This window comes from Xenopus tropicalis, chromosome 7 (genome assembly GCF_000004195.4).
Source record: "Xenopus tropicalis strain Nigerian chromosome 7, UCB_Xtro_10.0, whole genome shotgun sequence".
NCBI lineage: Eukaryota > Metazoa > Chordata > Amphibia > Anura > Pipidae > Xenopus > Xenopus tropicalis.
This window is the reverse complement of record NC_030683.2, coordinates 81,140,008-81,166,926: the sequence shown is the minus strand read 5'-3', so window position 1 is coordinate 81,166,926 and position 26,919 is coordinate 81,140,008. Positions and strand designations below refer to the sequence as shown.

The 26,919-nt window shown below is 39.8% G+C and overlaps 1 protein-coding gene across 3 annotated transcripts in view; it reads left to right on the top strand.

Moving 5' to 3' along the window:
* kmt2a (lysine methyltransferase 2A) overlaps positions 1-26,277 on the top strand; it is a 95,039-nt gene extending 68,762 nt beyond the window's left edge. For all 3 annotated transcript variants that reach the window (XM_031906667.1, XM_031906666.1, XM_031906665.1), the window contains 11 exons: positions 265-447; positions 620-4,616; positions 6,666-6,746; positions 9,856-9,926; positions 10,126-10,293; positions 16,199-16,273; positions 16,818-16,992; positions 18,304-18,411; positions 18,732-18,815; positions 21,028-21,157; positions 23,095-26,277. In XM_031906667.1, coding sequence (XP_031762527.1) covers positions 265-447; positions 620-4,616; positions 6,666-6,746; positions 9,856-9,926; positions 10,126-10,293; positions 16,199-16,273; positions 16,818-16,992; positions 18,304-18,411; positions 18,732-18,815; positions 21,028-21,157; positions 23,095-23,370 — 5,348 coding nt within the window. In that variant the 3' untranslated portion in view covers positions 23,371-26,277. The remainder of the gene's footprint in view (positions 1-264; positions 448-619; positions 4,617-6,665; positions 6,747-9,855; positions 9,927-10,125; positions 10,294-16,198; positions 16,274-16,817; positions 16,993-18,303; positions 18,412-18,731; positions 18,816-21,027; positions 21,158-23,094) is intronic.
* Positions 26,278-26,919: the final 642 nt, after the last annotated feature.

Sequence of the window (26,919 nt, the reverse complement as noted above, 5' to 3'; positions counted from 1 at the left end):
GGTTGACACATCTTTTAACACCAAACCATGCTTTCCTGTCTTTGTTTTAAACACAAAAATTACCTAGAAAAAAAACTAGGTTCATTTTTCTGGCTTGAGGAACTCATAGTACCTGAAATCCAAGTACAGAAAACCAAGTAGATTTATAAAATGTATTGTTCGTCTAATTATGCTACTAGAAATGTCAGATGTTTATGTAAGGTGCGTAAGGTATGCTGTATATTTTAAAAACATTGCAACATATGCTTCCTTTCATCTACACAGAAAATCAGAGCACAGATGGTATAAAATGTATTGAGACTCTTTGCCTCTCATCTCCGGATTCAGTCAGTGCCGCCTCAGTTACCAAACCCTGGGAAGTAGGACGACCTTCTGGATGTAGAACCCATATACCTCGCTATTCCCCATCACAAAGGTCACCTGGATCTCGACCTCTGCCATCAGCTGGTAAGATAGTACTTGGGTATGTTAAACTGTTTAGGCAACAAGATGATATAACCACTGTTGCTGATGCTTCGTGTTCCTTGCAAGATTTGTATTCAGTCAACACTATATATACATACATCATTTTTAATAAACGGTAAATGTTTGCTTAAAGAGCTGTTTTTTCTTTTTTTAGGAAGTCCATCTCCAGTTACTCATGAGATTGTGACTGTTGGGGACCCGCTTCTATCTTCTGGCCTACGCAAAATTGGTTCAAGAAGGCATAGTTCCTCCTCTTTATCACCCCAGCAGCATAAAAAAATCTTCTCCCCTCATCCACAGACTGATATATCTAGATTTGGCCAACCTCTGCAAGGTATTCCGGTAAACTCTCTTGAAAACAGTGGAAATGGAGACCCTGTGTGTATAGGAGCATCTACAATATCAAGTAAGAGTAGTTGTTCACCAAACACTGGCCAGAAAGCCATAGAATGTAAACTGGAGAAGGCACCAGAAGCAAGACGAACTGGTTTCCTGGAAACCCCTTCAAAAGTCTCCACCCCCAAAACAGAAAAGGTAAAAACAGCTAGTCCAAGAGTTTCTGATCCTTCCTCTGAACATCCAAGCCCCAAGGTTCCCTCTCAAGTGCAGGAGATGACAGCAGATGCTAGCAAAAACAAAGCTGGGTGTTTGAAGGACAGTTCTCCAGCACTTTTAAACTTTAAAACTTCATCCAATATGCAGCACCAAAAAGTAATAAGAAGAGATAATGATCGACAGTCAGTTGTTACACAAGGTGAAACCCCTTCCTTGGAAAAAGGAAAAAATTCCCAAATTCTTGCAAGCAATCATGGGATCTCAGTCCACAAAGATAGAAGAGTAAAAACCAAGAGGTCCATGCTAGACAATTCAAAAGATAAACATTCAAGTAAACCCCCTTCTGACAATGAGCATGCACCAGACAATAGACAGAATGAACCAGACACTAATGGCAATCACATGTTATCTGACACTTTGAGCTTTAGAGCACACTTGCTGAAAAAGTCTATAGACAACGGTATATCTTCTCCAGGCAACTCACAATCAGAGGAGACTTTGGTGAGTGCTGGGAAGCTACCTCAGACAAAAATGGGAATAGATGGAGGATGTAATATTGAAATTGCAAAACAAACTACAAGCTCTGCTAATCAGTCTGCAGAATTGGCTGACAATGAAAAGCATAAGTGTGTTTCTGATGGCACAGGAGATGTGCCAGTCAGCCAAACAAACTCAAATGCAGATTCTGAACCCCAAACTGGCAGTGCATACCCTATTCAGGAATCCAGTCTGGTCCACCAAGATGGAAGCAAAACTCAGGAGGATGGTTCCTATAAAAGGAGATATCCACGAAGAAGTGCCAGGGCACGCTCAAACATGTTTTTTGGACTCACACCGTTATATGGAGTGCGCTCTTATGGCGAGGAAGACCTGCCCTTTTGTAGTAGTACTCCTGGGAAAAAACGGGGAAAAAGGGCAGCTGAAGGGCAGGTGGATGGTGCAGATGACATTAGCACGTCTGATGATGATGATGTATATTATTATAACTTTTCTAGAACAGTGGTAACTCCTGGAGATGAAAGGTTGGGCATTCATACCTTGTTTAGACAGGATGATCAGAGAGATCTTCACAAGATACCACAGCTTGATGGTGTTGATGATGAAGCAGAGTGTAATACAAGTGTTACTGTCACAAAATCCAGCCAAGCAGGCAAAAGAAGCGGCAAACAAAATGGAGCAGGGAAGCTTCAAACACCAGAGGGGCAGTTAGAAAAGTCTCATGTAGGCAAGGGTCAAAAGACATCAGAGCCAAAAATAGAAAACTGTCATGCCGTAAAGCAGGATACACTTGAAGCACAGCTGGCTTTAGATACTCCACGTAGGGCCCATAGTGGATCTGAAAAGAATTTGTTGGATACTTTTAACTCTGACCTACTTAAATCTGACTCTGATAATAACAACAGTGATGACTGTGGAAACATACTACCCAGTGATATAATGGATTTTGTGTTGAAGAATACACCGTCCATGCAAGCTCTTGGGGAGAGTCCAGAATCATCATCATCTGAGCTTCTGACATTAGGGGATGGTTTGGGCCTGGACAATAACCGTGGCAAAGAAATGGGATTGTTTGAGGTTTTCTCCCAGCAACTGCCCACATCAGAGCCAGTTGATGGTGCTGTTCCAACCACAATATCTGGAGAAGAGCAGTTTGAGCTACCACTAGAGTTGCCTTCGGATCTTTCAGTATTAACCACTCGAAGTCCTGCTCTTCCTAGCCAAAACCATAGTAGACTTGGGGTCATAACAGATTCCCAGCTGTCTACTTCTGGTGAAAGATCTCTTTTGGCTATCACTACATCTTCAGACACAGTGGAGAAAAGAGTAACCGTCACAGAAAAGTCTGGGACTCCTGGTGATGGGGATTCTTCCCTTTTGGGTCAAAATTTAGACAGGGCTTCTGAAGGACACATAACTCCAGACAGGTTTATCACTGGGCATATAGATCAAGAGCATATTTCCAGTCCAACTTGTGGACAGGTAGACCATACAGGACGTGAAGAACGAGCACGAAATAGTAGTACCCCAAACCTTCAAGTTTCAGTGTCCCCATCTGTGTCAATTCAAAACCAGAAATATATACCCAGTTCATCAGAAAGCCCAGGGACATCACAAATTCCTAGCAATACCATTCAAAGTACACCTCAGCATCTCAAATCCCCAGCTGAAAAACTTGTTGTAGTAAATCAGAATATGCAGCCTCTCTATGTCCTGCAGACATTACCTAATGGAGTTACACAAAAAATACAACTTGCCCCCTCTGTGCCAACAAGCAGTAGCCGAACAGAGGGAGAGGTGCCTGTTTTGAGTCCAATGGGTGGAGGACTTACTTTGGCAACAGCCTTGAATCCTACCCTTACTTCAACATTTCCTTCTGCTAGCAAAGGCATCCTTCCAATGTCTCACCATCCACACCTTCAACCTTTCCCTGGTGGCCCCCAAACTACATTCCTTCCTAACCTTAACAACCAGTCCTCTGGTCTTCTTATTGGTGTGCAACCATCAAGTGAACCATCACTCCTAGTTTCAGAAACAGGCCAGAGATCAGATGTTGGAAGTACTTCTAACACATCTGCTCCTGGCATGAATAAGAAAAGGCAGATCACTCGTTTGCACACCAGAAAGAACAAAAAGTTAGCACCTTCTGTATCTCCAGCATCTAGACATGCCCCAGATGTTGTCTCTAATATGACTCTTATAAACTTTGCTCCTTCTCAGATTACAGGAGCATTAACTAGTCACACAGGTTTGATTGACTTGGGCACCATTGGAAATACTGCCCCACATCGTAATATTCCCAGTATCATTAAAACATCTAAATCTGGAGTCATGTACTTTGACCAGACGCCACTCCTCCCTCAGAATGTTGGTACCTCAAGTTCTATGGGCACTGCACCCAGTGTCATTGGTTTGGATACAGGTCACCTACCTGGACAGGTAACAAGCCTAGCCACTGGATCTCCTGTCCTTAATGTTGTATCCATGCAACCAGCTTCTGCTGCTCCTCCTGTTTCAGGTCATGTGACTTTGACAAGTCCAGGAATTCTTAATCCATCAGAGTTGAACTCAATAAGTAATTTTCTGATTAAAACAAGTCCACAGGGTTTGGGCATCCAAGATAATCATGTCACTCTTCCCTCTGGGCCAGGAATGTTTTCTCAGTGTTCAACATCTGCTACAATAGCCACCACCTCAAGTATATGTGTGGTACCTAGTTCTCAGTCTGTTGGCATGACTCTTTCCCAACCCATAAATGATCCAGATTGTCATTATCCAATTTCCCATCACATGAATAGGCTTCTTAATAGCAGACCACAAATCCTTCCTGAATCATCAAGTGAAACTAATGCCAGGGCACCAGCACTTCAGATGTTAGCAGAATCCGAAACAAAATTAACAGTACCCACCTCTGCTCTTGGATTGCAAAGAAATCCTGTAGCAGTACCCCAGAAAACAAAGAGTAAAGCAAAGAGGCAAACGGCACCAGCTGACAAGACAAGCAGAAAAAAACAGAAGACTTTGCACCTCACTCCCAATCCTCCCACAGTACAAGAATCTGAAAGGCATGACAAACCAGCAGCATCAGATCACACAGGGTATGTTTCATTTCAAATGAATCTTCTAAAATAATTGCCAATTCTAGATCAGGGCCTAAAACTATACTTTAATTGTTTCATAATTTTCTCTAGATGCTTAAGTGCTTCAAAATATATTTTTCTTTTATGCAGTTATGAAATATGGAAATGCTATAGCCCATAGAAGAATAATTATACAAATGTTACTTTGTGTTGATTAGCTTTTTTTCTATAATAATGTTGATGTTATCTAAGCTAACCAACATATATCAGTGCTGATTGCAAAGTGCCACCTATTGGGGTTTTTAAATGGGTAAATGTTTAATAGCCCCTTAAGGCATTGAAAGATCCCTTCATTAAGAAAAATATATATAAATATATAGTTATAGAATGATCAACTCTGCACTGAGAGTGAAAAATCTAGGGGTATAAATAATAGGGAGACAGGCAGGGGCTCAATATTAATGTTTAAAATGTTGTTTTTCAAATGGCATAATTTGTAAATATTTTACCTAGTGTTACTTAAAATGAATGAATCACAAATGGGGTGATGTGTACAGTACATATGCAAGATCTTCAGTCTGCAACCTAAGAATTAGGAACATAGGACATTCTAATCACACCTGAGTATAAGCAATAATTGAGCCATACTTTTTTCTGCAGTGCAAAGCCTATACACAAAAACTTTTCAAAATCAATGGCATATGACCCACTGCAGTCTTTAATATTTTGATAATTTCTAGCAGCATTCAAATGCTTCATGCATCACGACCTTTGTGGTTAATGTATAACTCTTTATTAAAAGTAGTGTTCTGACACTGGAACATGTTTACATATATCTAACAATAATTTGGCTTGTTACATGCTCCCCCTTTTTCTCCTTCAGTGGAGAAAACTTTGATTTAACCCCTTTGTCTCCTATGTTTTACATTGACAGCTCTGGAATCTGCCAGTCTAGTTTTTGGACATAAAAACATCAGCAGAGAAAACGCTACCTGTGGCATAAGCTTCAATGTCAATACATGAAATGAGTATAGTTAGGAAAAGTATCTATTTAAGCAAATCGCTTTTTGTGACTGTATAGAAAAACGTTCTTCCTGGTGTTAATTTTTTCTAATTCAGCCTTGCTCTCTACAAAAACATGCAAGATAAGAAATGTAACAACATACACACAGAACTATATTTATCTAACAGGCCAATTAACATTTACTACACTGTTGTGTGGTAAGGTCTGAGTGGCAGAGGTAAGTATTCTGGCTATGGCCTAACAAATTTAGCCACCAAGCCTACATAATACTTACATTATATGAATTTTGTATTGAGTGGTTTTCAGACTCTGTAGCTATGTAAGCCAACACTTAGCCCAGGATTTTCAGACTCTGTAGCTATGTAAGCCAACACTTAGCCCAGGGGTCCCCAACCTTTCTTACTCGTGAGCTAAAGTCAAATTTAAAAAGACTTGGAGATCAACACAAGCATCATAAAAGTTCATGGAGGTGCCAAATAAGGTCTAAGATTGGCTATTAACTACCTGGTTTGGGGGCACTGAGAGCAACATCCAAGGGGTTGGTAACATTTTGCTCAGGAGCCACTGGTTGGGGATCACTGACTTAGGGCTCTGGCACACGGGGAGATTAGTCGCCCGCGACAAATCTCCCTTGTCACGGGCGACTAGTCTCCCTGAACTACCATCCCACCTGCGAAAATGTAAGTCGCCGGTGGGATGGCACACGCTGCGCAGGCGATTTCGGCAGATCGCCGAAGTTGCCTCGCGAGGCGAGGCCTAGGCTAAGCCTAGGTATTTTCTATTAAAGCATTTAAAATACTAAGTGGTTTGCAGGATAGGCCAGTTATTGGTGAAGGGTAGAATAGCTTTTTTACTTAAAAAATGTTAGTGTTACTTTTCCTTTAAAAACACTGTTTACAATATTGCAATACACTAATTGAGAATAAATGTAAGCAAGGCAATATAAACTGCTTCACATAGGTTTTATATATGTATATTGTAAAGTTAAGCTTCTGCTTACTTAAAAAGCTAAAAATATTAATATTACATTGTATTATTCTTAGGGCCCACGAGGAAAAAGTCAATACTAGTGAACTAATGGTACCATCCATGAAAAACACAGCTGAGCCCCCGCTGCCTGCAGGGTGAGTGATTTTGTAGTATTTTCTGCCATTGCTGAAAATGTTCAAAATATTTTGTCACAATCAGAGGACCAGGCAAAAACATTTGTAAAATATGCACACTCCCCATTGAACATAATATGCATTCACAAAAATGTTTTATTACTGAATTTTTATACTAGTCTAAGGTACCAATAACCAAATTGCTATTTGTTATGTGAAATTTCAGGTGCCAAAATTATAAGTAAAATATATATAATAGTTTAAAGCACTGTAGCTATTGTAAAATAATATGTGCATATATTTCCTCCTCCTTTGTTGTTCATGCTACAGAATAACAAATATCAGACTGAAGGTTTCTTCGTGATATGGAAACTCAATTTTTTGAGTTTTAATAAATACATTGCATTGGTATTCAATGCCTTTGGTTTAGTTTTAAATTTTTATAGCCATAAGTGCTTTTGGAGTGAGCTTTGTGCACTGTTTGGAGATAATTCTGACCATTCTTCCCAGAGTTTTTATGATTGTGCCACATTTTTTAACAGGATTGATATCAGGGCTTTGACTGTAACAATTTAATTTGGCCATGTGTTTGGTATAATTGTCTTGCAAACTCCTGCAGGAAAAATACAGTAATATAATTGTGTAAGCGCAATAAATGATACAGCGGGCTCAGGTGCACGTGCCCTGAAGCATCTGGCTTGGAAGCAGAATATCCAAGGGAGGTTCTAGCAGGCAAATACAGGTTTAATAGTGCTTATGGTGAACTGGATTTTTCATTTTTTCATCATCATTATCATCAATCATCTTATATAGAGGCCTCAAATTACAAAGCATTTTACATTAATCTATAAAGAACTAAAGCAGATAATACTAAAAAATAAACATGGGAAGGCATCTCATGACATGAGTGAACCCAGCTGTAAAGAGTGGAAATGGTTGAAGTATGGTTTTAATCACCTCATGATATGAGTATGAAGGGTCTTATTATTCAAATTATTATTATTACACTTGTATTTGCATGCAAGTTGTGTAAACTTTAAATAGTATCAGTGCTGAGATTAACTTACCCCCTGCATTGTCCACACTTCTGATTCAGGCTGTAAGCCCCTTTATTGTTCACACTTGCATAGTCATGCATTCTTCACACCTGTAAAACCCTGTATGTTTTACAACTGTAAGTGTCTGGTTTGTTTAGCTGGTCACACAGACTGTAGGAGCAGGGCTGACATTGTGTCACTGTATATACTACAGTACAAACTCATGTTGGAGTGGTTATAAGTTACTCGAGTAGTCATGATAAGTTTCCCTGTCCCCTCCCTACATTGTGCTGCCTATGTGTGCCAAACTCTGCCTACCTATGTGTGACATAATCAGCCTGTTTGCCATACTATGCATACTTGTGTGTGCCATACTCTGCCTGCCTTATGCTGCCTGTGTGTGCCATACTCTGCCTGCCCTACCCTGCCTGTGTGTGACATACTCTGCCTGCCCTACCCTGCCTGTGTGTGTGACATACTCTGCCTGCCCTACGCTGCCTGTGTGTGCCACACTGTGCCTGCCCTATGCTGCCTGTTTGTTCCATACTCTTCCTGTCCTATGCTACTTATGGGAGGTGAACCTGGCAAGGGTTTGTTATGGGAGTTTGTTAGCATTTGTAAATAGTTATTAGGAGGTTCCTAAGGTGTGTAATTATAATGCGTTGGTTGGCTGTACTACCCACAGGGGAGGAGGAGGGAGCATATGGATTTAAGGGTGTGGCTCAATATGATAAACATGTTTTACACAAGTAACGGGATATCCCTGCACTGAGCACCAAGTATTTGGTTTTTTTTGCTGTGCTATGTTCTTAAAAGCTCTTGTGATAACATAGTCGTAGTTTAGGTGTAGCTTGAAATGGGTGTGGTTTCAAAAAGGGGAGTGGCCAAAACTGGCTTCTATTAGCAGCCCTCCACCCCATAGGCCAGAAAATTTCTGTCCCTCGGTATAACAGAAGTTAGACAGCACTGCTCTAAAACTTTTCCCAGAGCTGTATTTTTTCCCTCAGCCAAGACTCCGCTTTTAGTGCCAAGCTATCATCATCATCGTAAGCTTGGCATACACCTTAATATCCACTTGCTTGTGAGGTCGTAAGACAAATAGATCTTTACCCATTATGGCCATTTAGTTAACTGGAATGTATCACTATGCCAATATAAGCCCTAATGTTGCTCATGTTTTCTAATGGAGGTGCAATCTACCATCCCAGTTCACTGCTTACTAATATGGCCCCTGGGCAAACTGAGTGGGGCTCAGTTATAAATGTAGTGCAATACTAAATTATTCGCATAGAGAACAAGTTATACCTGTGCATGTTTATTGTTCTGGGCAAAATGGTGTATTTAATGTGCGAATATAATTACATATTATTATGTACATATGAAATAAAAGATAAAGTCTTTAAAGAATAACATAAAGTTCCATAAAGAATCCGGTTCCATACCAGGTTAGAGGTACAGCCATCTGGCAAAGAATATCCATGTCTCAAAAACTGTACCCTGTTGTTTAAGATACTTCTGGCATTTCTGTCTTGGCTTACAGCTGGTATTTATGCGATTAAAGGAGAAGGAAAGGCTAATAAAGAGTTAATCTCAAGCTGCAGGCATACCTTCAGTTCTCTCAATAGTGCCCTTTAGTCTCCCCATATTTCATCTGTTCAGATGATCAGAAGCCAAACAGGAAGAAAAAACGCTGAGCTGTGTAAAGAAACTTTCCATAATGCCTCACTCCTGCACCAAGATGGAGACCAAGTGAACATGCTCAGTTTGTTAGACTGTGAGTCAGCTTTCTGCTGATTGGCTCAGATCCACATTCCTAAAGGGGGGGAGTGAGTTCTTAGCATTCTTGAGGGAGGGGGAGCAGGAGAGAGCAGAGAGCTGCATGTCTGTGGCACATGAATTACAGACACAACAAATCTTTTGACAGAGAAGTCAGTGCAGCATTTCTGTGAGTGCTTATGGCTGTATTTACATAGACCTTTCTGATAAAGCTTACTTAGTTTTTCCTTTCTTTCTCCTTTAAGTTTAATGAGTTCACAAATGTGGCCATACAACTTTTTGCTCATTCCTAATTTTGATTTTCTTTTTATTTGCAGGCAATTGGCAATTATTTCAGACCCAGAGCCCCTTCTAAAGGAACTGTGTCAACAAGACCCAAAACATGATGGTATGTTTATAATATTGCTGCTCGGTTAAACGTAGTCTCAAGTTAAGCAGTTAAACTACTACTTTTGAAATATCTTATAAAGGAGCTTTGTGAACTATATTTTAGAAAATCCAGGGATGAAATGGAAAATACACCAGAATGTAACGGCTCTAGGAATCAGAGCATAAACTGTACATTTTGTTTTAATTTCCTTCTGCAGATTCCAAACAACGAGAAGAGGACACAGGGTTCAGCTCACCCCTAATGAGACTTTTGCAGCAAGAGCGAAACCGTCAAGGTTCCCCTACAGAGGAGAAACCCAAGACAGGACTTTTGTTTGAGATATCTAGTGATGATGGCTTTCAGATTTCTGCTGGCAGCATTGAAGGTGAGGACAAAAGCAATTAAAACTAAAGTTATTGAGTTGCTAAATATATATATATATATATATATATATATATATATATATACATATACACAGTGGAGGAAATAATTATTTGACCCCTCACTGATTTTGTAAGTTTGTCCAAGGTTTATTTTAACCGTGGCAGATAGCACATCAAAAGGAAAATCGAAAAAATAACTTTAAATAAAAGATAGCAACTGATTTGCATTTCATTGAGTGAAATAAGTTTTTGAACCCTCTAACAAAAAAAGACTTAATACTTAGTGGAAAAACCCTTGTTTGCAAGCACAGAGGTCAAATGTTTCTTGTAATTGATGACCAAGTTTGCGCACATTTTAGGAGGAATGTTGGTCCACTCCTCTTTGCAGATCATCTCTAAATCCCTAAGGTTTCGAGGCTGTCTCTGTGCAACTCTGAGCTTGAGCTCCCTCCATAGGTTTTCTATTGGATTAAGGTCCGGAGACTGACTAGGCCACTCCATGACCTTAATGTGCTTCTTCTTGAGCCACTCCTTTGTTGCCTTTGCTGTATGTTTTGGGTCATTGTCGTGCTGGAACACCCATCCACGACCCATTTTCAGTTTCCTGGCAGAGGGAAGGAGGTTGTCGTTCAGGATTTCACGATACATGGCTCCGTCCATTTTCCCGTTAATGCGAATAAGTTGTCCTGTGCCCTTAGCAGAAAAACACCCCCAAAGCAAAATGTTTCCACCCCCATGCTTGACGGTGGGGACGGTGTTTTGGGGGTCATAGGCAGCATTTTTCTTCCTCCAAACACAGCGAGTTGAGTTAATGCCAAAGAGCTCTATTTTGGTCTCATCAGACCACAGCACCTTCTCCCAGTCACTCACAGAATCATTCAGGTGTTCATTGGCAAACTTCAGACGGGCCTGCACATGTGCCTTCTTGAGCAGGGGGACCTTGCGAGCCCTGCAGGATTTTAATCCATTGCGGTGTAATGTGTTTCCAATGGTTTTCTTGGTGACTGTGGTCCCTGCTAATTTGAGGTCATTAACTAACTCCTCCCGTGTAGTTCTAGGATGCTTTTTCACCTTTCTCAGAATCATTGACACCCCACGAGGTGAGATCTTGCGTGGAGCCCCAGAGCGAGATCGATTGATGGTCATTTTGTGCTCCTTCCATTTTCGAACAATCGCACCAACAGTTGTCACCTTCTCTCCCAGCTTCTTGCTAATGGTTTTGTAGCCCATTCCAACCTTGTGCAGGTCTACAATTTTGTCTCTGACATCCTTGGACAGCTCTTTGGTCTTTCCCATGTTGGAGAGTTTGGAGTCTGCTTGATTGATTGATTCTGTGGACAGGTGTCTTTTATACAGGTGACTAGTTAAGACAGGTGTCCTTAATGAGGTTGACTAATTGAGTAGAAGTGTCTAACCACTCTGTGGGAGCCAGAACTCTTAATGGTTGGTAGGGGTTCAAAAACTTATTTCACTCAATGAAATGCAAATCAGTTGCTATCTTTTATTTAAAGTTATTTTTTCGATTTTCCTTTTGATGTGCTATCTGCCACTGTTAAAATAAACCTACCATTGAAATGATACTGTTCTGAGACTTTTCATTTCTTTGTCATTGGACAAACTTACAAAATCAGTGAGGGGTCAAATAATTATTTCCTCCACTGTATGTATATATATATATATATATATATATATATATATATATATATATATATATATATATATATATATGTATATATATAACAGGCATGGAATGACGGCACTCACAGGATTTTCACACTCAGTCACAGAGTTTTTTGCAGAAAAATAAGAGGTTTATTTTGACCAACGTTTCAGTCCCACACAGGAACTTTCGTCAGGGTTACCTGTGTGGGACTGAAACGTTGGTCAAAATAAACCTCTTGTTATTTTTCTGCAAAAAACTCTGTGACTGAGTGTGAAAATCCTGTGAGTGCCGTCATTCCATGCCTGTTTATATGATTTCCTGCACAGGCACCCGGGTATCATCACTGTTTTATGGTGTGCAGCTCCCAAGCATCCTATTCAGGAAATCACATTGTATGATTTTTTATTTGTATTGCACTGCTGCACAAAAGTATTTGAACACCTGGAAATCGGCACTAATTCTTGCTCTCAAAGACCTGTTACTCTGCCTTTAAATAGTCCACCTCTACTCCACTCTTTTTAATATAAATTAGTAGCACCTGTCTGAGCTCTTTAAAGACACCTGTCCACCCCACAGTCAGCCAGACTCCAACTACTACCATGGCAAGACCAAAGAGCTGTTAAAACACACCAGACACAAAATTGTGGACCTCCACAAGGCTGGAAAGGGCTACGGGGCAATTGCCAAGCAGCTTGGTGAAAATAGATTGGAGCAATTGTTAGAAAATGGAAGAGGCTAAATACAACTGTCAAGTCTCCCTATGACTGGGGCCCCATGCAAGATCTTACCTCGTGGGGTATCACTGATGAAAAGAAAGGTGAGGAATCAGCTCAGAACTACAAGGGAGGAGCTGGTCAATGACGTGAAGAGAGCTGGGACCACAGTTTCAAAGGTCACTGTCTGTAGAACACTACGCCGTCATGGTTTCAAATCATGCATTGCACTGAAGGTTCCCCTGCTCAAGTCATCACATGTCCAGGCCTGTCTGAAGTTTGCCAGTGACCATCTGGATGATCCAGAGGAGGCATGGGAGAAAGTCATGTGGTCAGATGAGACCAAAGTAGAACTCTTTGGTCTAAACTTCACTCGCCGTGTTTGGAGGAAAAATAAGGATGAGTTGCATCCCAAGAACACCATCCCTACTGTGAAGCATGGGGGTGGTAACATCATGCTTTGGGGGTGCTATTTTGCGAAGGGGACAGGACGACTGCACTGTATTAAGGAGAGGATGAATGGGGCCATGTATTGTGAGATTTTGAGCAGCAACCTCCTTCCCTCAGTCAGAGCATTGAAGATGGGTCGTGGCTGGGTCTTCCAACATGACAATGACCCGAAGCACACAGCCAGCATAACCAAGGAGTGGCTCCGTAAGAAGCATATCAAGGTTCTGGAGTGCTCTAGCCAGTCTCCAGACCTAAATTCAATAGAAAATCTTTGGAGGGAGATGAAACTCTGTGTTGCTCAGCGACAGCCCCGAAACCTGACAGATCTAGAGGAGGTCTGTGTTGCAGTGTGTGCAAACCTGGTCAAGAACTACAGGAAATGTTTGACCTCTGTAATTGCAAACAAAGGCTTCTGTACCAAATATTAACACTCATTTAAGTGTCATTTCAGGTGTTCAAATACTTAAGACTGTGGGAAAGCATTTTCAAGAGAGTAGTGGCCTGGTGTAGCACAACTAATCTCTGTATGCCAAAAGGTGGAGGAAAGGGGTTATTTGCTGCTTGTCTTATCCACCTCTATTTAGCTATTTTTTGTAATTAAAACAGGCAAAAATATCTTAAGCACAAACACTATTTATTGTGCTCATGTTGGACGAGGTGGTATATTGCCTTTTTTTCCCCTTCAGCTCACTTTTCTGTTTTACCATTTTTCTGCTGTCATCCACTCTTTCCGTGGTTCCAGAACTCCAGCCCTTCCTTAGCTATACTTGTGCAAGAATAACCTTGACCTTCATTCAGTGCACTCCCTTGATCTCCGTTTATGTATAAACCTCTGTTTGTACAGAACTTGTAATTATCTTCACAACACCAATCTGTGTAAACTGGTGGAGGCGGGTGGGTACTTCTTATATCTGCCCCCTTTAGTTTCATATATGCAGGAGAGATTGTCTACGGCTGCCTGGTAATCAGGTTGTCATTTTGGGTTTGTCGGTGATGGTCTGGTGATGGACACCTTTGTGGTTCTCTTTATGTGGGAAGATGGTTCCCTCTATGATGTATAAAGGTGGCCATAGACGTTAAGATTTTTGTCTTCTTCCAATGAACGTTCGGATATCGGTCGTACATTTAAATGCAACAATCTGAAAATAACATTCAGACTGAAATTGTAGGATAAAGCCCTTAAAATACAAATTGGAAGATGTTCTGAACACGGAATAGTTGGCAGACACCAATCATATAAAAGTGACTTCCATTGTAGGTCCGAGGATATAGTTCAGTACACAATACATGTGCCCGATCAACATTGTACAAAAAGTATTGCGGTAATAATTTAGAGCCCATGCGCAAAAAATCACACAAACACAGCAGGGGTCCAGCTCCCTCCTATTGTGGGTCAAATTCACTGGTCTGTCCAGAATACAGGAGAGTTTGTTTAGCCTGAGTATGCACCTCTAGCCCTTCGTTCTACCACACTTCATTCAGTCCTAGTATGTAGCTGAACCTCTGTAATTCAGGTTGCTAGTTGCATTAGTTTGCCTACTTGCTATATTGTTCACACATCCCAGAGACCTATTACCATGTCCATATCCAAGCATAAAATAATTGTTAAACCACCATCCATTTGCTTCTCTTAGTTACTTTGATATTATTAAAATATTATTAAAATTAAAGGGTTTTACATTGGTCCACAACTTCAGTGCCAGCCATGGCATAGGCTCACTCTATTGTGGTGTCCCCATTGTTTGGGGAGTCATTCCTTACTTCTTCAGAAGTACTGATGATAAACTGCCACTAACCAATCACAAGATCTTTCAGGTGTGCTGGCTAACTGGTGAGCTTGACATTTCAGCTGCAGAGGCGTTGAGTTGCTTCACTGCATTTTACACTTAAAATATGAGCCACAAAATAGCTAAAAAAAAGAATTGGCTAAATCATAGCTAACACACACACATAAGCACAAAGTAAACTAAGCAAAATCTGAGTGGATTCACAGAAAATAGAATTTTCATATCTCCAGTATGAAGTTGGTCAATTTTTAGTAATCTGAAATGAGAACTAAACAATATACCAATAACCAATCTTATCGATTCTGTAGAATTTCTGGTGAATAACCTAGCCTTCCCTGAAGTGACTGCTCCAGCAAATTGCCTTTTGTGGGTATCCTGCAAAAATATCCCAGTACATTTCAGATTACTACTTTTCTGTAAGAAAAAAAAATATGCACTGGATGGATAAAACAGCCCCACTGTTAAGGCCTGGAAGCAACTAGTCTATAATGTGATTCCTCTGGGTAAATTAACGTTGCCTTGGGCGTACTGGCTAACCATATAGACGAGTAACCTACCTACGAGTATACTTATGTTATGCTAATAAAGGCCACCAATGCTAATTTCACATGGTAAATCTATAAATAACCTTCTTCAAAGGGAGGATTTGGGCATGTACATCGATATATTGACAATTGTGAAGGATAAAAGATAGGTTTGTGTAATTTAAACAACTGTATATGTGACCTAGAAACTTATACTTGTCTTCTAATGTTTGTATTGTTTTGTATTTCCACTATTTTTACCCATTTTCTTTTCCTATTCTTTTGAAAATAATAAAGTTTACCTGTAAATAAAAAAATAAATTCACCAATACTAAGACTTAATTTGAAAGGAATGGGTAAACCATCTAGAAATAAACTTTTTGTATCCAAAAGAGGCTTGAGAAAGGGCTGGTGCCTGAAACGTTGCCTGGTTTGTTGACACAAAAAGCACTTTCTACATGGAATTGGAGTGCTGCTTGTTTATCAGTAACTTTTTGTATCCGTAACTTAAACAAAAATATGCAGTAAACAAACCTACACAAATCCTTGCAGCTGAATGATAGTGACAGTGTCTGATTTTGTTTCCTGAATCATTTCTTCAGTGTGCGGTGAGTTACCAGAGGGAAATTCAAGTTTTGTTCTTAATGGTGCTGTGTGCTTACATTTTCAAGTATGCAAGTTTTTTTGTTTTTTTTTCTAAACATTCTGTTGTGCTTAAAACTTTTATACTTTACAACAAGTTATCCACTGCTTAATTCTTATATTTGCAGAGGCCTGGAAATCACTGACAGAGAAAGTGCAGGAAGCACGATCTAATGCCCGACTGAAGCAACTGTCCTTTGCAGGTAACAAAGAATTATTACACTTGCACAATTTTGTAGATTCTTAAGCTACTGCCACACAGGGCTGATTTTCAGCCTATGAAGAAACACCCTTTACCGAGTGTGGGCCTCTTGGAAGGAGGTGTAAGAGTAGTAAGCATTCTCTTCCCCCTATGGCATTCAATAACCAGAAGTGACATCACATAAGACACTCCAATTGGCTTCTACAGAGGCGTAAGACAACTTTCTCTGTTCCTTTTTATGCTCCTATCTGATATATGCTGCAATAGCAGCATTGTTACAAGTGGTTTAATTATGAATCCAAGCAATGTTATCAGGCAGGGATACACCCCCTGTCTGTTTAATAGAGTTTCTCTATAATGCAGAAGCATAACCCCTACTATTCTGTATTATTCTTTACAATATGCATAGAGGTTATAGTGTAATTACATTTTATTTCCTAAATTAAGGAACACAAGCAGGCATCTAGGGTACTGGGTTTACACTGGAGTAAGGTACTAAAGGGTTTATAAAGGTTTAAGTGCATTCCCTTGTTTTTTTCTCTAAGGTGTCAGTGGACTGAGGATGCTGGGAATTGTACACGATGCTGTTGTATTTCTGGTAGAGCAGTTGTATGGAGCCAATAGGTGTCGTAACTACAAGTTCCGTTTCCACCGGCCAGAAGGGGAGGAGGAGCCACCAATTAATCCACATGGGTCAGCTCGAGCAGAGGTTCATCGCAGGTAAGGATAAAAATCATGTTAAAGGTTTCCTTTCAAACTACCTTTGGTTGGTGAGACAGCTGATGTTCATAGTCTCAGTTAAGTGCTCAGTTAAGATGAATGAATGTGCTGGCAGAAGTATAAAAAAAATTGCTTCACAAAGATAAACAGTAAATACATAATATTATAATTCAGTAACATGTATATCATTTAACAAAGCTACCAAAATGTGTACAGTATATTAAAAAAACAGTAGTTTCTTTTTTTCCTTTATTTTTCTTCTCCATATGTCCTTCAGATTTATTCATGCTTTTCTGACTATCCTTGCCTTGTACCTGCATGTTTCACCCTCTCTGGTGGAATGTAATTTTAACTTTACTACATCCCTGATAGTCAGCAGCAATTTCTTTTCTCTTGGACAACACTGTACAATACAGCATTAATGCTTGTGCCTATTATTGGACAGTAATACTGTGGCATTTCACCTTTAATGATTGTCTGTAATTGGACAGTAATACTGGCTGGTGGCCAGCATTTGAAACTCCTTCCACAATAACCTTTGGCACATAATAAGGAGGTAGGACAAGGTCCAAGCTCAGTTGGCTAAAGTGTCATAAGTTTTCTGAATATATCACTTTAACAAGGTACAGGGAGGGGTGGGAAGTTGGAAAATGGTCTGTGCAATCATATATATGCTGTACTATCACATGGAAAGATTTAGAACAGTCTGTGTTTTGACCCTGTACACTAGCCTATTTGACATGGGACAGATCATTGTAGGTAATACAAATTTACACACCATATGTACCCCACTGTCTATGTGGGATTCAGAAATGGGTAGAGGGTGAATTGCAAGATTTCCTCGATTGTTAACCTCAACAAAGGCCTTACTTGTTCTGTCTCATATTTTTTTCAGCCCCCATCAAGAAAAACAAACCGCTTTTACTAAATAACACTTTTGTTTCTTTAGGCACTTTTACAGAATACCTATAACTAACATAAGTTTGAATTTTTACAAATACTGTCACCTAATACCACCTGCAAACATACTAAAAAGCTCTTACTACATATGGATAACGATATATAAAATGGCAACAGAAACTAAAAAGTTTATTTCTAAATGCTACTCTTGTATTTAATTCAACCAAGTGCATATTATCAAAATAATATTATATTGGTGTTGTGTTCCATTGAAATTCTACAAAATAATCCACAATGACTCCAGTAAGTGCTGAATGTTTGGTGGGGATGCATTGCTATAAAAATGAAAGATAATTCCTACTCCCAGGATAGTATGTCTCTTTAAAAGGAATATGTCTGTTTTGTTCTCAGGAAGTCTGCTTTTGACATGTTTAACTTCTTAGCATCCAAGCATCGTCAGCCACCAGAGTACAAACCAAATGATGAGGAAGAAGAGGAAGTACAGCTCAAGTCTGCTCGGTATATTTTCTGTGCCATTATGTTAAATTTTATGAAATGTGTTTATGCAGACCAGTGATACATGTACAAATGCTATTTTTGACTCAGATTCTAACTATTTAATTGCTACATATTTTAGTTTCTCTTAACCCTTTTGTATGTTGTTTCTTCATGCCTTGTAGCCATGTCACGCTGCTTGTATGTAGGTTCATATACACTTGTGACCAAAAACATTGGTGCCTTTGCACTTGTTCAAATAATGCTCCAGTTTTACCACAGATTTGATAACACTGCTTTATTTTTAGCTGATCACTGTGTTTTATTTTTTTTTTTTGCTTTAGGAGAGCCACCAGCATGGATCTGCCAATGCCCATGAGATTCCGCCATCTTAAAAAGACCTCAAAAGAGGCTGTGGGTGTTTACAGGTGAGAATAACCACCAGGTGACAGTTATCAGGTCTATTGTTCAGCTGGCTTCTGTTACAGAAGTCAGAACCATTAATGATTATAAACAGACAGACACGTGCAGTTAAGTCTACAAATAAATGTTAAAACCAGTGCAATTTTTAACCAATTGTGTACTGTATTGCTTGCAATTATCCTTATTGTCAGGTATTTTCCATTTATGTAAGTGACTGGCAGCTCAACCCTATTCAGGCACTTCCCCACCAGCTGAAGAACATTTAGAGGAAAATCTGTGTGTGGCGTGGGTCTTACCATGTCGGCAGTTTATCGGCCCATGTATGGGGCCCTCTAACCGGCCTATCCCCAATACCTGCCTGAAAATCAGTCAGGTGTTGATCGGGCTGGTTTAAAAATCCCATTGGGGAAAGTAGCTTGTATCCCGTCAATGTGATCCAATCGCTTGGCCAATCTGATATCGGTGAAAAATCCACCTGCCAGCTTTAAGCTTGTACTGAACATACTTGGGACATATAATTTTTATAAAATATCTATGGTTTTTGTTCTATTTATCTGTGCTCCGGGTAATCTACCTCACAAGGACCATACATTAAGCATCATCATTTTCTCAGTCGTCCCTAGGCAGCACAGGTACTAGTGGGTTAATGCAGTCTTCCCTTTAGGAGGCAGGATAGCAAAGAAAAAGGACTAGGGTCTGTCCCCTGACTCCCCTCCCTTTTCCCTGCATTAGCCCCACATCCTGCTTCCTGGAGGCAGGAGGTTTGGGAGTTCTGCTCACTTCATTTTTACTTATTGGAGGTTCCCCTTGAGACCAGACCTCCTACACCAGGGTGGGCTCCACCACCCTAGGCTGAAAAACCTGGCTCTTACGGCATGGCTATTGAGACCACCATCTGGTCACGGAAGGGCTTCTCCGATAAGGTGACATCCACACTCATGAAAGCCCGTCTCATCCTACCACCGGATCTGGAACACTTTCCTTACACGGTGCACAGAGGCACAACATAATACTTCCAAATGCCATATCCCACACTACTGGACTTCCTCCAAGAAGGCCTGGACAAGGGCTTGGAAGTTAACTCCCTCAAAGTACAAGTGTCCGCCCTTTCAGGGCATTCCTTTAGGCGTCAACACACATCAAGCCCCCATACAAGAACCCAATTCCTCCATGGGATTTGAATCTCCATTGGATTTGAATCTCCAGAGCACACCCTTTGAACCATTGGCTACAATTGATCTGAAGCTTCTAACCTGGAAGGTAGCCTTCTTGGTAGCAATCTCTTCAGCCAGACGAATCTCTTAGGAGCCTTATTCCATAAAACCCCATACTGTATTTTCCATGAGGACACAGTATTACTTCGGATTCTCCCCACATTCCTGCCTAAGGGTTACCTCAGCCTTTCATCTTTATCAGGAGATTGTTCTCCCCTCTCTCTGTCCCAAACCATCATTACCACAAGAAAGATTTCTCCACAACCTAGATGTGGTGAAGGCCCTAAAGTTCTATATTCATAAAACAAAGGACTTCCGCAAGTCAGACTCATTATTCGTCCTATGCGGTCCACAACTTACGGGCTCTAAGGCTTCCAAAGCATCCATCGCCTACTGGATCAAAAACCTGATTACTTCAGCCTACCGGGACAAGAGTCTACCCATTCCATTCAAAACTACGGCTCACACTACCAGAGCCCTTAGCACTTCATGGGCACTGGCCAACGCAGCATCTGCTGAACAGTTATGTAAAGCCGCTACATGGTCCTCCATACATACTTTCACAAAGTTTTACAAGTTCCATGTCTTTTCCTCCGCCTTCGGCCACAAAGTTCTTCAGTCCACGGTGAGGTCATAACGCTCACCCTCAGTTGCCATGTTAGAGCACCTATAGACTTCTGTTATCCTAGGTTTGATCTGTTCCTACTCTTGTTCTCTAATTATCCCACCCGCTCTCACTGCTTTGGGACGAACCCACTAGCACCTGTACTGCCTAGGGACGACCGAAAACCGAACAACACTATACAAACCCCTCCCCCCCCAACTTTTTTTTACGTCTCCGTCATAAAAATTTCACTTTGTGGTGTTTGTGGTCTTTGTTCTATCCTAGATTTTTTTTTAAATTGGTATACCTTTAAAGTACATCATAAGAACACTTTATGAATAGGTATATTTTTGCAAGTCTAGGCACAAAACATTTGAAGTAAAACTATTTTATTCACAGATCTCCAATACATGGCCGGGGACTATTCTGCAGGAGGAACATTGATGCTGGGGAGATGGTGATTGAATACTCTGGAAATGTAATTCGCTCAATCTTGACTGACAAAAGGGAGAAATATTACGATGGAAAGGTGAGTTGGGGCCTAGACACCAAGGAACTTTGGGCACAGAATTCCAACTGAGTGTAACAAAGTTACCCAATATAGTTGGGCCAGCCCTTCCAAGGGAACCCCAGAGAGTACACAGACCTATAACGATCTGTCTATACACAATAACTAATACTCCAAGGAGACCAATTAATTAAATATTTTTAGCCGCAAGAAAAGTTTTAGCAAGACCTTGGAAATCTCCTTCTATAAATTATGTTTTACTTAAGCCGAAAATTGTTTGGATATTTGTAAATGAGAAGCTGATTAGCATCACACTAGAAAAATACTCATCATTTCTTAAAGTATGGGAACCCTGGATAGGCTACAGGTTCGGAGGGACTCTTCCCATTCATCTTTTATCAGCTTAATCGAGTAGTAGTCAATTGTTTTTAAAACCATAGCCATGGTTAATAATTACATTCCTCTGATATTATTTTCTTTCATTCTCTTATTGAGTTATATGTGTAACTGTTATTATTGGAACTGATCGGAAAATATCACTATCGGGATAGAACAAAAATATCCCTAATACCAATTATATAACCTTAAAATACTATGGTAACATCACTGAAATATTTAAAAGGATCTCATAAGCCGACTGGATTTTATGTGGAAATTGTTTATATTTTGTTAAAAATGTATAGTGGTGAGCACAGCTTTCCTGTTGTAATAAAGGGGGTGAACCTTTATTAATATTAATAATTTGTATTAATTGACATTAATGACAAATATTAATAAATATGCAGGATCAATGATTAAGCCTTCTGATAGACTGTTAGTGAGCAATAACTTACACACACACAAGTAATAGAATTAAATAGATTTACTTATCTTAGTATGATTAGTTACAAGTATAGCCAGTTCTGCACAATTCAGCACAATCGGGGAGCCCCACAACCTTTGGCGCAAGACCTTCAGGTTCCCGATAACCAATCGATGATCCAAATGTCCCGGCACTCGTTCAGGAGTCCTAGGCGAAGCTACTGACACATGGTGGAGGCTCCCTTTTATACTAGAGTTCTTAGCAAAACCCCCAACACCAAGTGCTAACTTGTGTACAAACTTTTGTCATGAACAAAACCTATTAACTAGACAGTTTACTAACTTTGTAGAAAGCCTTATTTGTTTCTCAAATAAATTGTACATAAAGTGTATTGTCTATATGCTGTCTGTTTGTTTATTCCAAGGATATTTGCTGGGTAACAATACCTGTGTTTACTGTTTACCCAGCAATATACATAGAACAAAGACATTGTACCTTGAACACTGGACAATAGATGTCCCAAAATCTGCTGGTTTTACTTGACTCAAACCTAAGATTTGATTCATATGTCAAAGCAGATATATAATGTAAATCATTATAAAATCCACCGTGCTACACCTGTTTTTGCTTAACTCTTAAAAGTTGAGTTTTCCACGCACAGAAAAAAACATTCTTTAACTTGCCCATATTGTGTGATAAAGCTGTGGTATATTTTGTTTCTTTTTTGTATTCCATTTAAAATGTTGCCATTTCTTGCATTGGTTTGTATAAAAGTCTGAAAGATGGAGATGGCCTAAGTAAAATGTATTCATAAAAGTAATAATACTAATGAAGCCTTGCAATCCTTTGCTTAGCAAGAAAACAGTAAAAATTTTAATTTTTAGTTATTCAGAATAGGCACAAGTTATTAATCCAATTCAGCAACAAGTTGAATTTTTCTCTTAACTGGAGTTAATGTGCATACAAAAAGTGATGCAGGCAGTTATATTAGGAATTCCTACACCAGTGCTGGGTAACTAAAAACCCTATTAAATTAGTATAGTAAATGTGCTGCCATATATTGTGCCCAAATTCGTTCAGAGGCTTTGTATTGTTGGCATCTAGCAATGTGTTTATCACATTATCCTCTTACAATTGTAAATGTTATCACTTTCAGGGAATTGGTTGCTACATGTTCCGTATTGATGATTCTGAAGTCGTCGATGCCACGATGCATGGAAACGCTGCTCGCTTTATCAACCACTCTTGTGAGCCCAACTGCTACTCTAGAGTCATCCCTATTGATGGTCAGAAGCACATTGTCATCTTTGCCATGAGAAAAATTTACAGAGGGGAGGAGCTTACTTATGACTATAAGTTTCCCATTGAGGATGCAAACAACAAGTTGGCCTGTAACTGTGGGACCAAGAAATGTCGCAAGTTCCTGAACTAACTACAGTTCTTCCGTCGCCCAAATTAAGAAGAAAGTAGGCATTTGCTTTGTTACTTGTGCAGATCTGGTCCTCTTGTTTTCAGATAAGCAGTCTGTGCCATTAATGGTAACCATCACTGCTGCAGTGGCCAGGAATGCAATGCTACTCTGATTATTTGTCTACTTCTAAATAACACACAGTGCTGTATAGTGATGCTGAGTATATTTATACATTAATAGGGAACATGCTGTGTTGTATAATTATGCAGAGTATCCCTATACACCTTGTTGCTGTCATTTGGCAGTGAAGAATATTTGATAGTTTATTTTCTATTTTAATCTATTTTTGTATGTACCTTACATTGCATGGCACTGCTGGGACTCATAGCTGTGAATACGACCTAGGGAAATGTGCTGATAATACAGATGTGGGGGTTTTGAATCATTTCTTGGGGGGGGGGGAAAGGCCTTTTTATGTTCTGTCTCCTGATCCTACCCCATACATTTTAGGAACAGGAGATAATAGATATAGGGCTGAGACATCTCTGGGTGTAGGTGTCTGTACACAGTGGGCTTCTGAAATGTTGCAGGTCATTGGTATGACTTTGTTTGGAACCAAGTCATGGTGGGTTGCAAGCAAGAGGACTTTCTTCTTCAGTCCTGTGCAGACAGTACAGTTCTCCTGGGGAAACTGTGGACCTCAAAGAGAACTGCAAGCTGGCAATGCAGACGAAACAATGTTTTACTTGTTTGGTGGCCAGTGACCATTCACTCCAGGGTCCTTCTATATACCTCTTCCCCTCCACTGAGGTATGCTCCTCCTGTGCTTAGCAGGCAGTGGCAGTATATGCACTGACCAACAAGGTAGTTTTAGAAATCTTCAGGGACTTGTGTCTCGTATTTTATTGGAGGTTAATTATACAAGCATGCAGGGGGTATCTAGAAATTGTCTCCTTTACCTGCCGTTAGTATTAATAAGGCACTTAAGTGGGTGGACTACCCTAAGGGCATTAATGCAGATGCCTATAATATGTCAAGTTAGCTTGCATGGAATTCCAGGACAAGGGATGAACAAAATTCCAGACCCTCATAATCACAAGAACTAATGTAAAAGGCTTATACTCCATTCTCAAAGTCTGTGCATAAACTAAGGCAATCCTAGTGTTCATTCCTTGAAATTTCATCTAAAAACATTTTAAATCTCTTTCTTTAAAACATGTGTTGTAACTGTGTCTAAATATTCTGTTAGCAAATACAGAACAGGAACTAAGTGGCAAGTGAGAGAAATTAGGGATGAAAAATGGGTTGAGCAGGAAACATTTGTATAAAATGTGCAAGACAGTTTAAAATCATGCAATATTAAATTATCCATTCTCCTGGAAGGGACTCAGGAGATATGTTTACACAGTGACACTACACAGTGCTTCATTGCTCCCGTCCCCACAGTGCAGAGTCCTAATCTCTTAGATTATTAACCAATCCCTTCCTGGTCTGACCAAGGAGAACAGGTTTAAATTCCTGCAACACAAGCCCATTTGTGAGATTCACCTCCCACTTCCTGTAAGATTTTCTTCACCTCCCATGTTCCGTTTACATGTTCTATGTTTTTTTTTTCGTAGTATTTAAAAGAAAAAAAGGAAAATTTTTTACAAAATGTATATAGACTCTATTTTTCTATTGGAAGCACTTATTAGTAAAGGAAGCACTTAAAATAGGGAGGGAAAGGACTGAATTTGGGTTCTTAAGGTTTATTTTTGAAAAGGTAACGGATTTCTTCTTTAATCTGTAAAATCTTATTTTATCACAGGCTGCTGCAGAGGGAATATTTTGGTTAGTAACGGAGCTTTGGTTTTGCCCCTCATTCCTTTCCTTGTAACCCTTTGTTTTACATTGGGCCCTTGCAAAACTGTACAATTAGAGGTGGGTTTTATAATTATGCAGTATAGACACTGTGCCATGAATCTGTTCTTAGCATTTCATTTTTGTTCAAAGATTATTGCTTGGTTTGTATCCAGCCTGCTTTGCTTATTGCCGGCTGCTGAGACGGGGGAATTATGTACACACATAAAAAACAAGTCTCTTAAATAGGTCTTGGGCTAAAATGTATTCTCGCAAAATAGTTATATCAACACGGGAGCACTTACCGCCATTCATCCGCGTGTGCTGCTCACCGACCAACTCCCAATGGCCCCAAACAAGTAGAAAAATTCCAGAAAAAGCGGAGCACCACGTGTTGAAAAATAAAATCAGTCTTTATTCAGTCACATTAACACGGCACATGTATAACATCAGGACTTCAATTTTTCTGCTAAAATGTATTCTGCCTATAGTTTTATTCCAACCACAAAAGTCCATACACTCACGGTTACTTTTTAAGACACTCATGTAGATTATGCGTTGGTGCAGTTTTCTGAAGTCACCGGGCTCAGTGTGCAATTAATTACAAGAAGTAGGAAGGACAGACACGGAGGTATTTATTACGCCATTTGCAATCCTCTAAGTGTTTACTGCAGAGTGCACATGAAATAAGCCAAATGTTTCAAGGGCTCCTCACCCCTTAATCAGTGGAGAGTTTTTGTGTGCATTTTTCCACTGATGAAGGGGTGAGGAGCCCTTGAAACATTTGGCTTTTTCATGTGCACTCTGCAGTAAACACTTGGAGGTATTTATTACACCATTTAAAATTGTCTGTGTCTATCCTTCCTACTTCTTCTGAATTAAACATCTTTTATTAAATACTGCAGAACAGGAACTCTCTCTCCCCAATGTGCTGGGGCATAATAAAGCTAATTATCTATACAGAGGGTAATGAACTGGAAACAGTTTGAATGAATCCCTCTCCTGCCTCAATAACTCTTCTGTTACATAAGTTTTATTTAGTTTTTCAGGAGCAACATTTAATAAATCAACAAGGTTTTTCTTGCCTGATGTTGAAATGAGGTGTCTGCTGTTCCATCATAACTATTATCCTTACATGCTTAAACCACGTTTGTCTTGTAAAGTGGAACTTCCTGACCATAGAATACCAAAGGAAAGGCTTTCTCACACATACAAGTATCTATACAAGTATATGATTTTTTATTTAGTCGTCGCCAGAAAACACTATATATCATTAAACATGGGGCAGCTAGTTCATTTATATGGCTGTACAGAGTACACTTTGGAAATGAGTGTATTATAAAGACAAAATTCTTTATACAAAGGTGTTGGGTCTGTTGCCTAGAATGCTTGGGACTAAGGTTTTACAGATATGGGGTTCTTTCTTTCATGCGGAACACCATTCCTTAAAGAGGTATTTCACCTTTAAATTATGAGGCATATTTTAGCAACATTCAGCAGCTTTCCAGTATGGAATTCAGCAGCTATCTGGTTGCTAGGGTCATGAATAGGAGAAGGCCTGCATAAAAACTAAGTAGTAAAGTAACAGTAACATTGGCTGCCGGGGTCAGCAACCCCCATTCCAAAGCTGAAAAGAGGCAAATCCGTTAAGAAAATAATTCAAAAACTATTTAAAAAAAAATTAAAATTAAAATCAATTGCAGTGTTGTTAGGGATAGGACATTCTGTAAT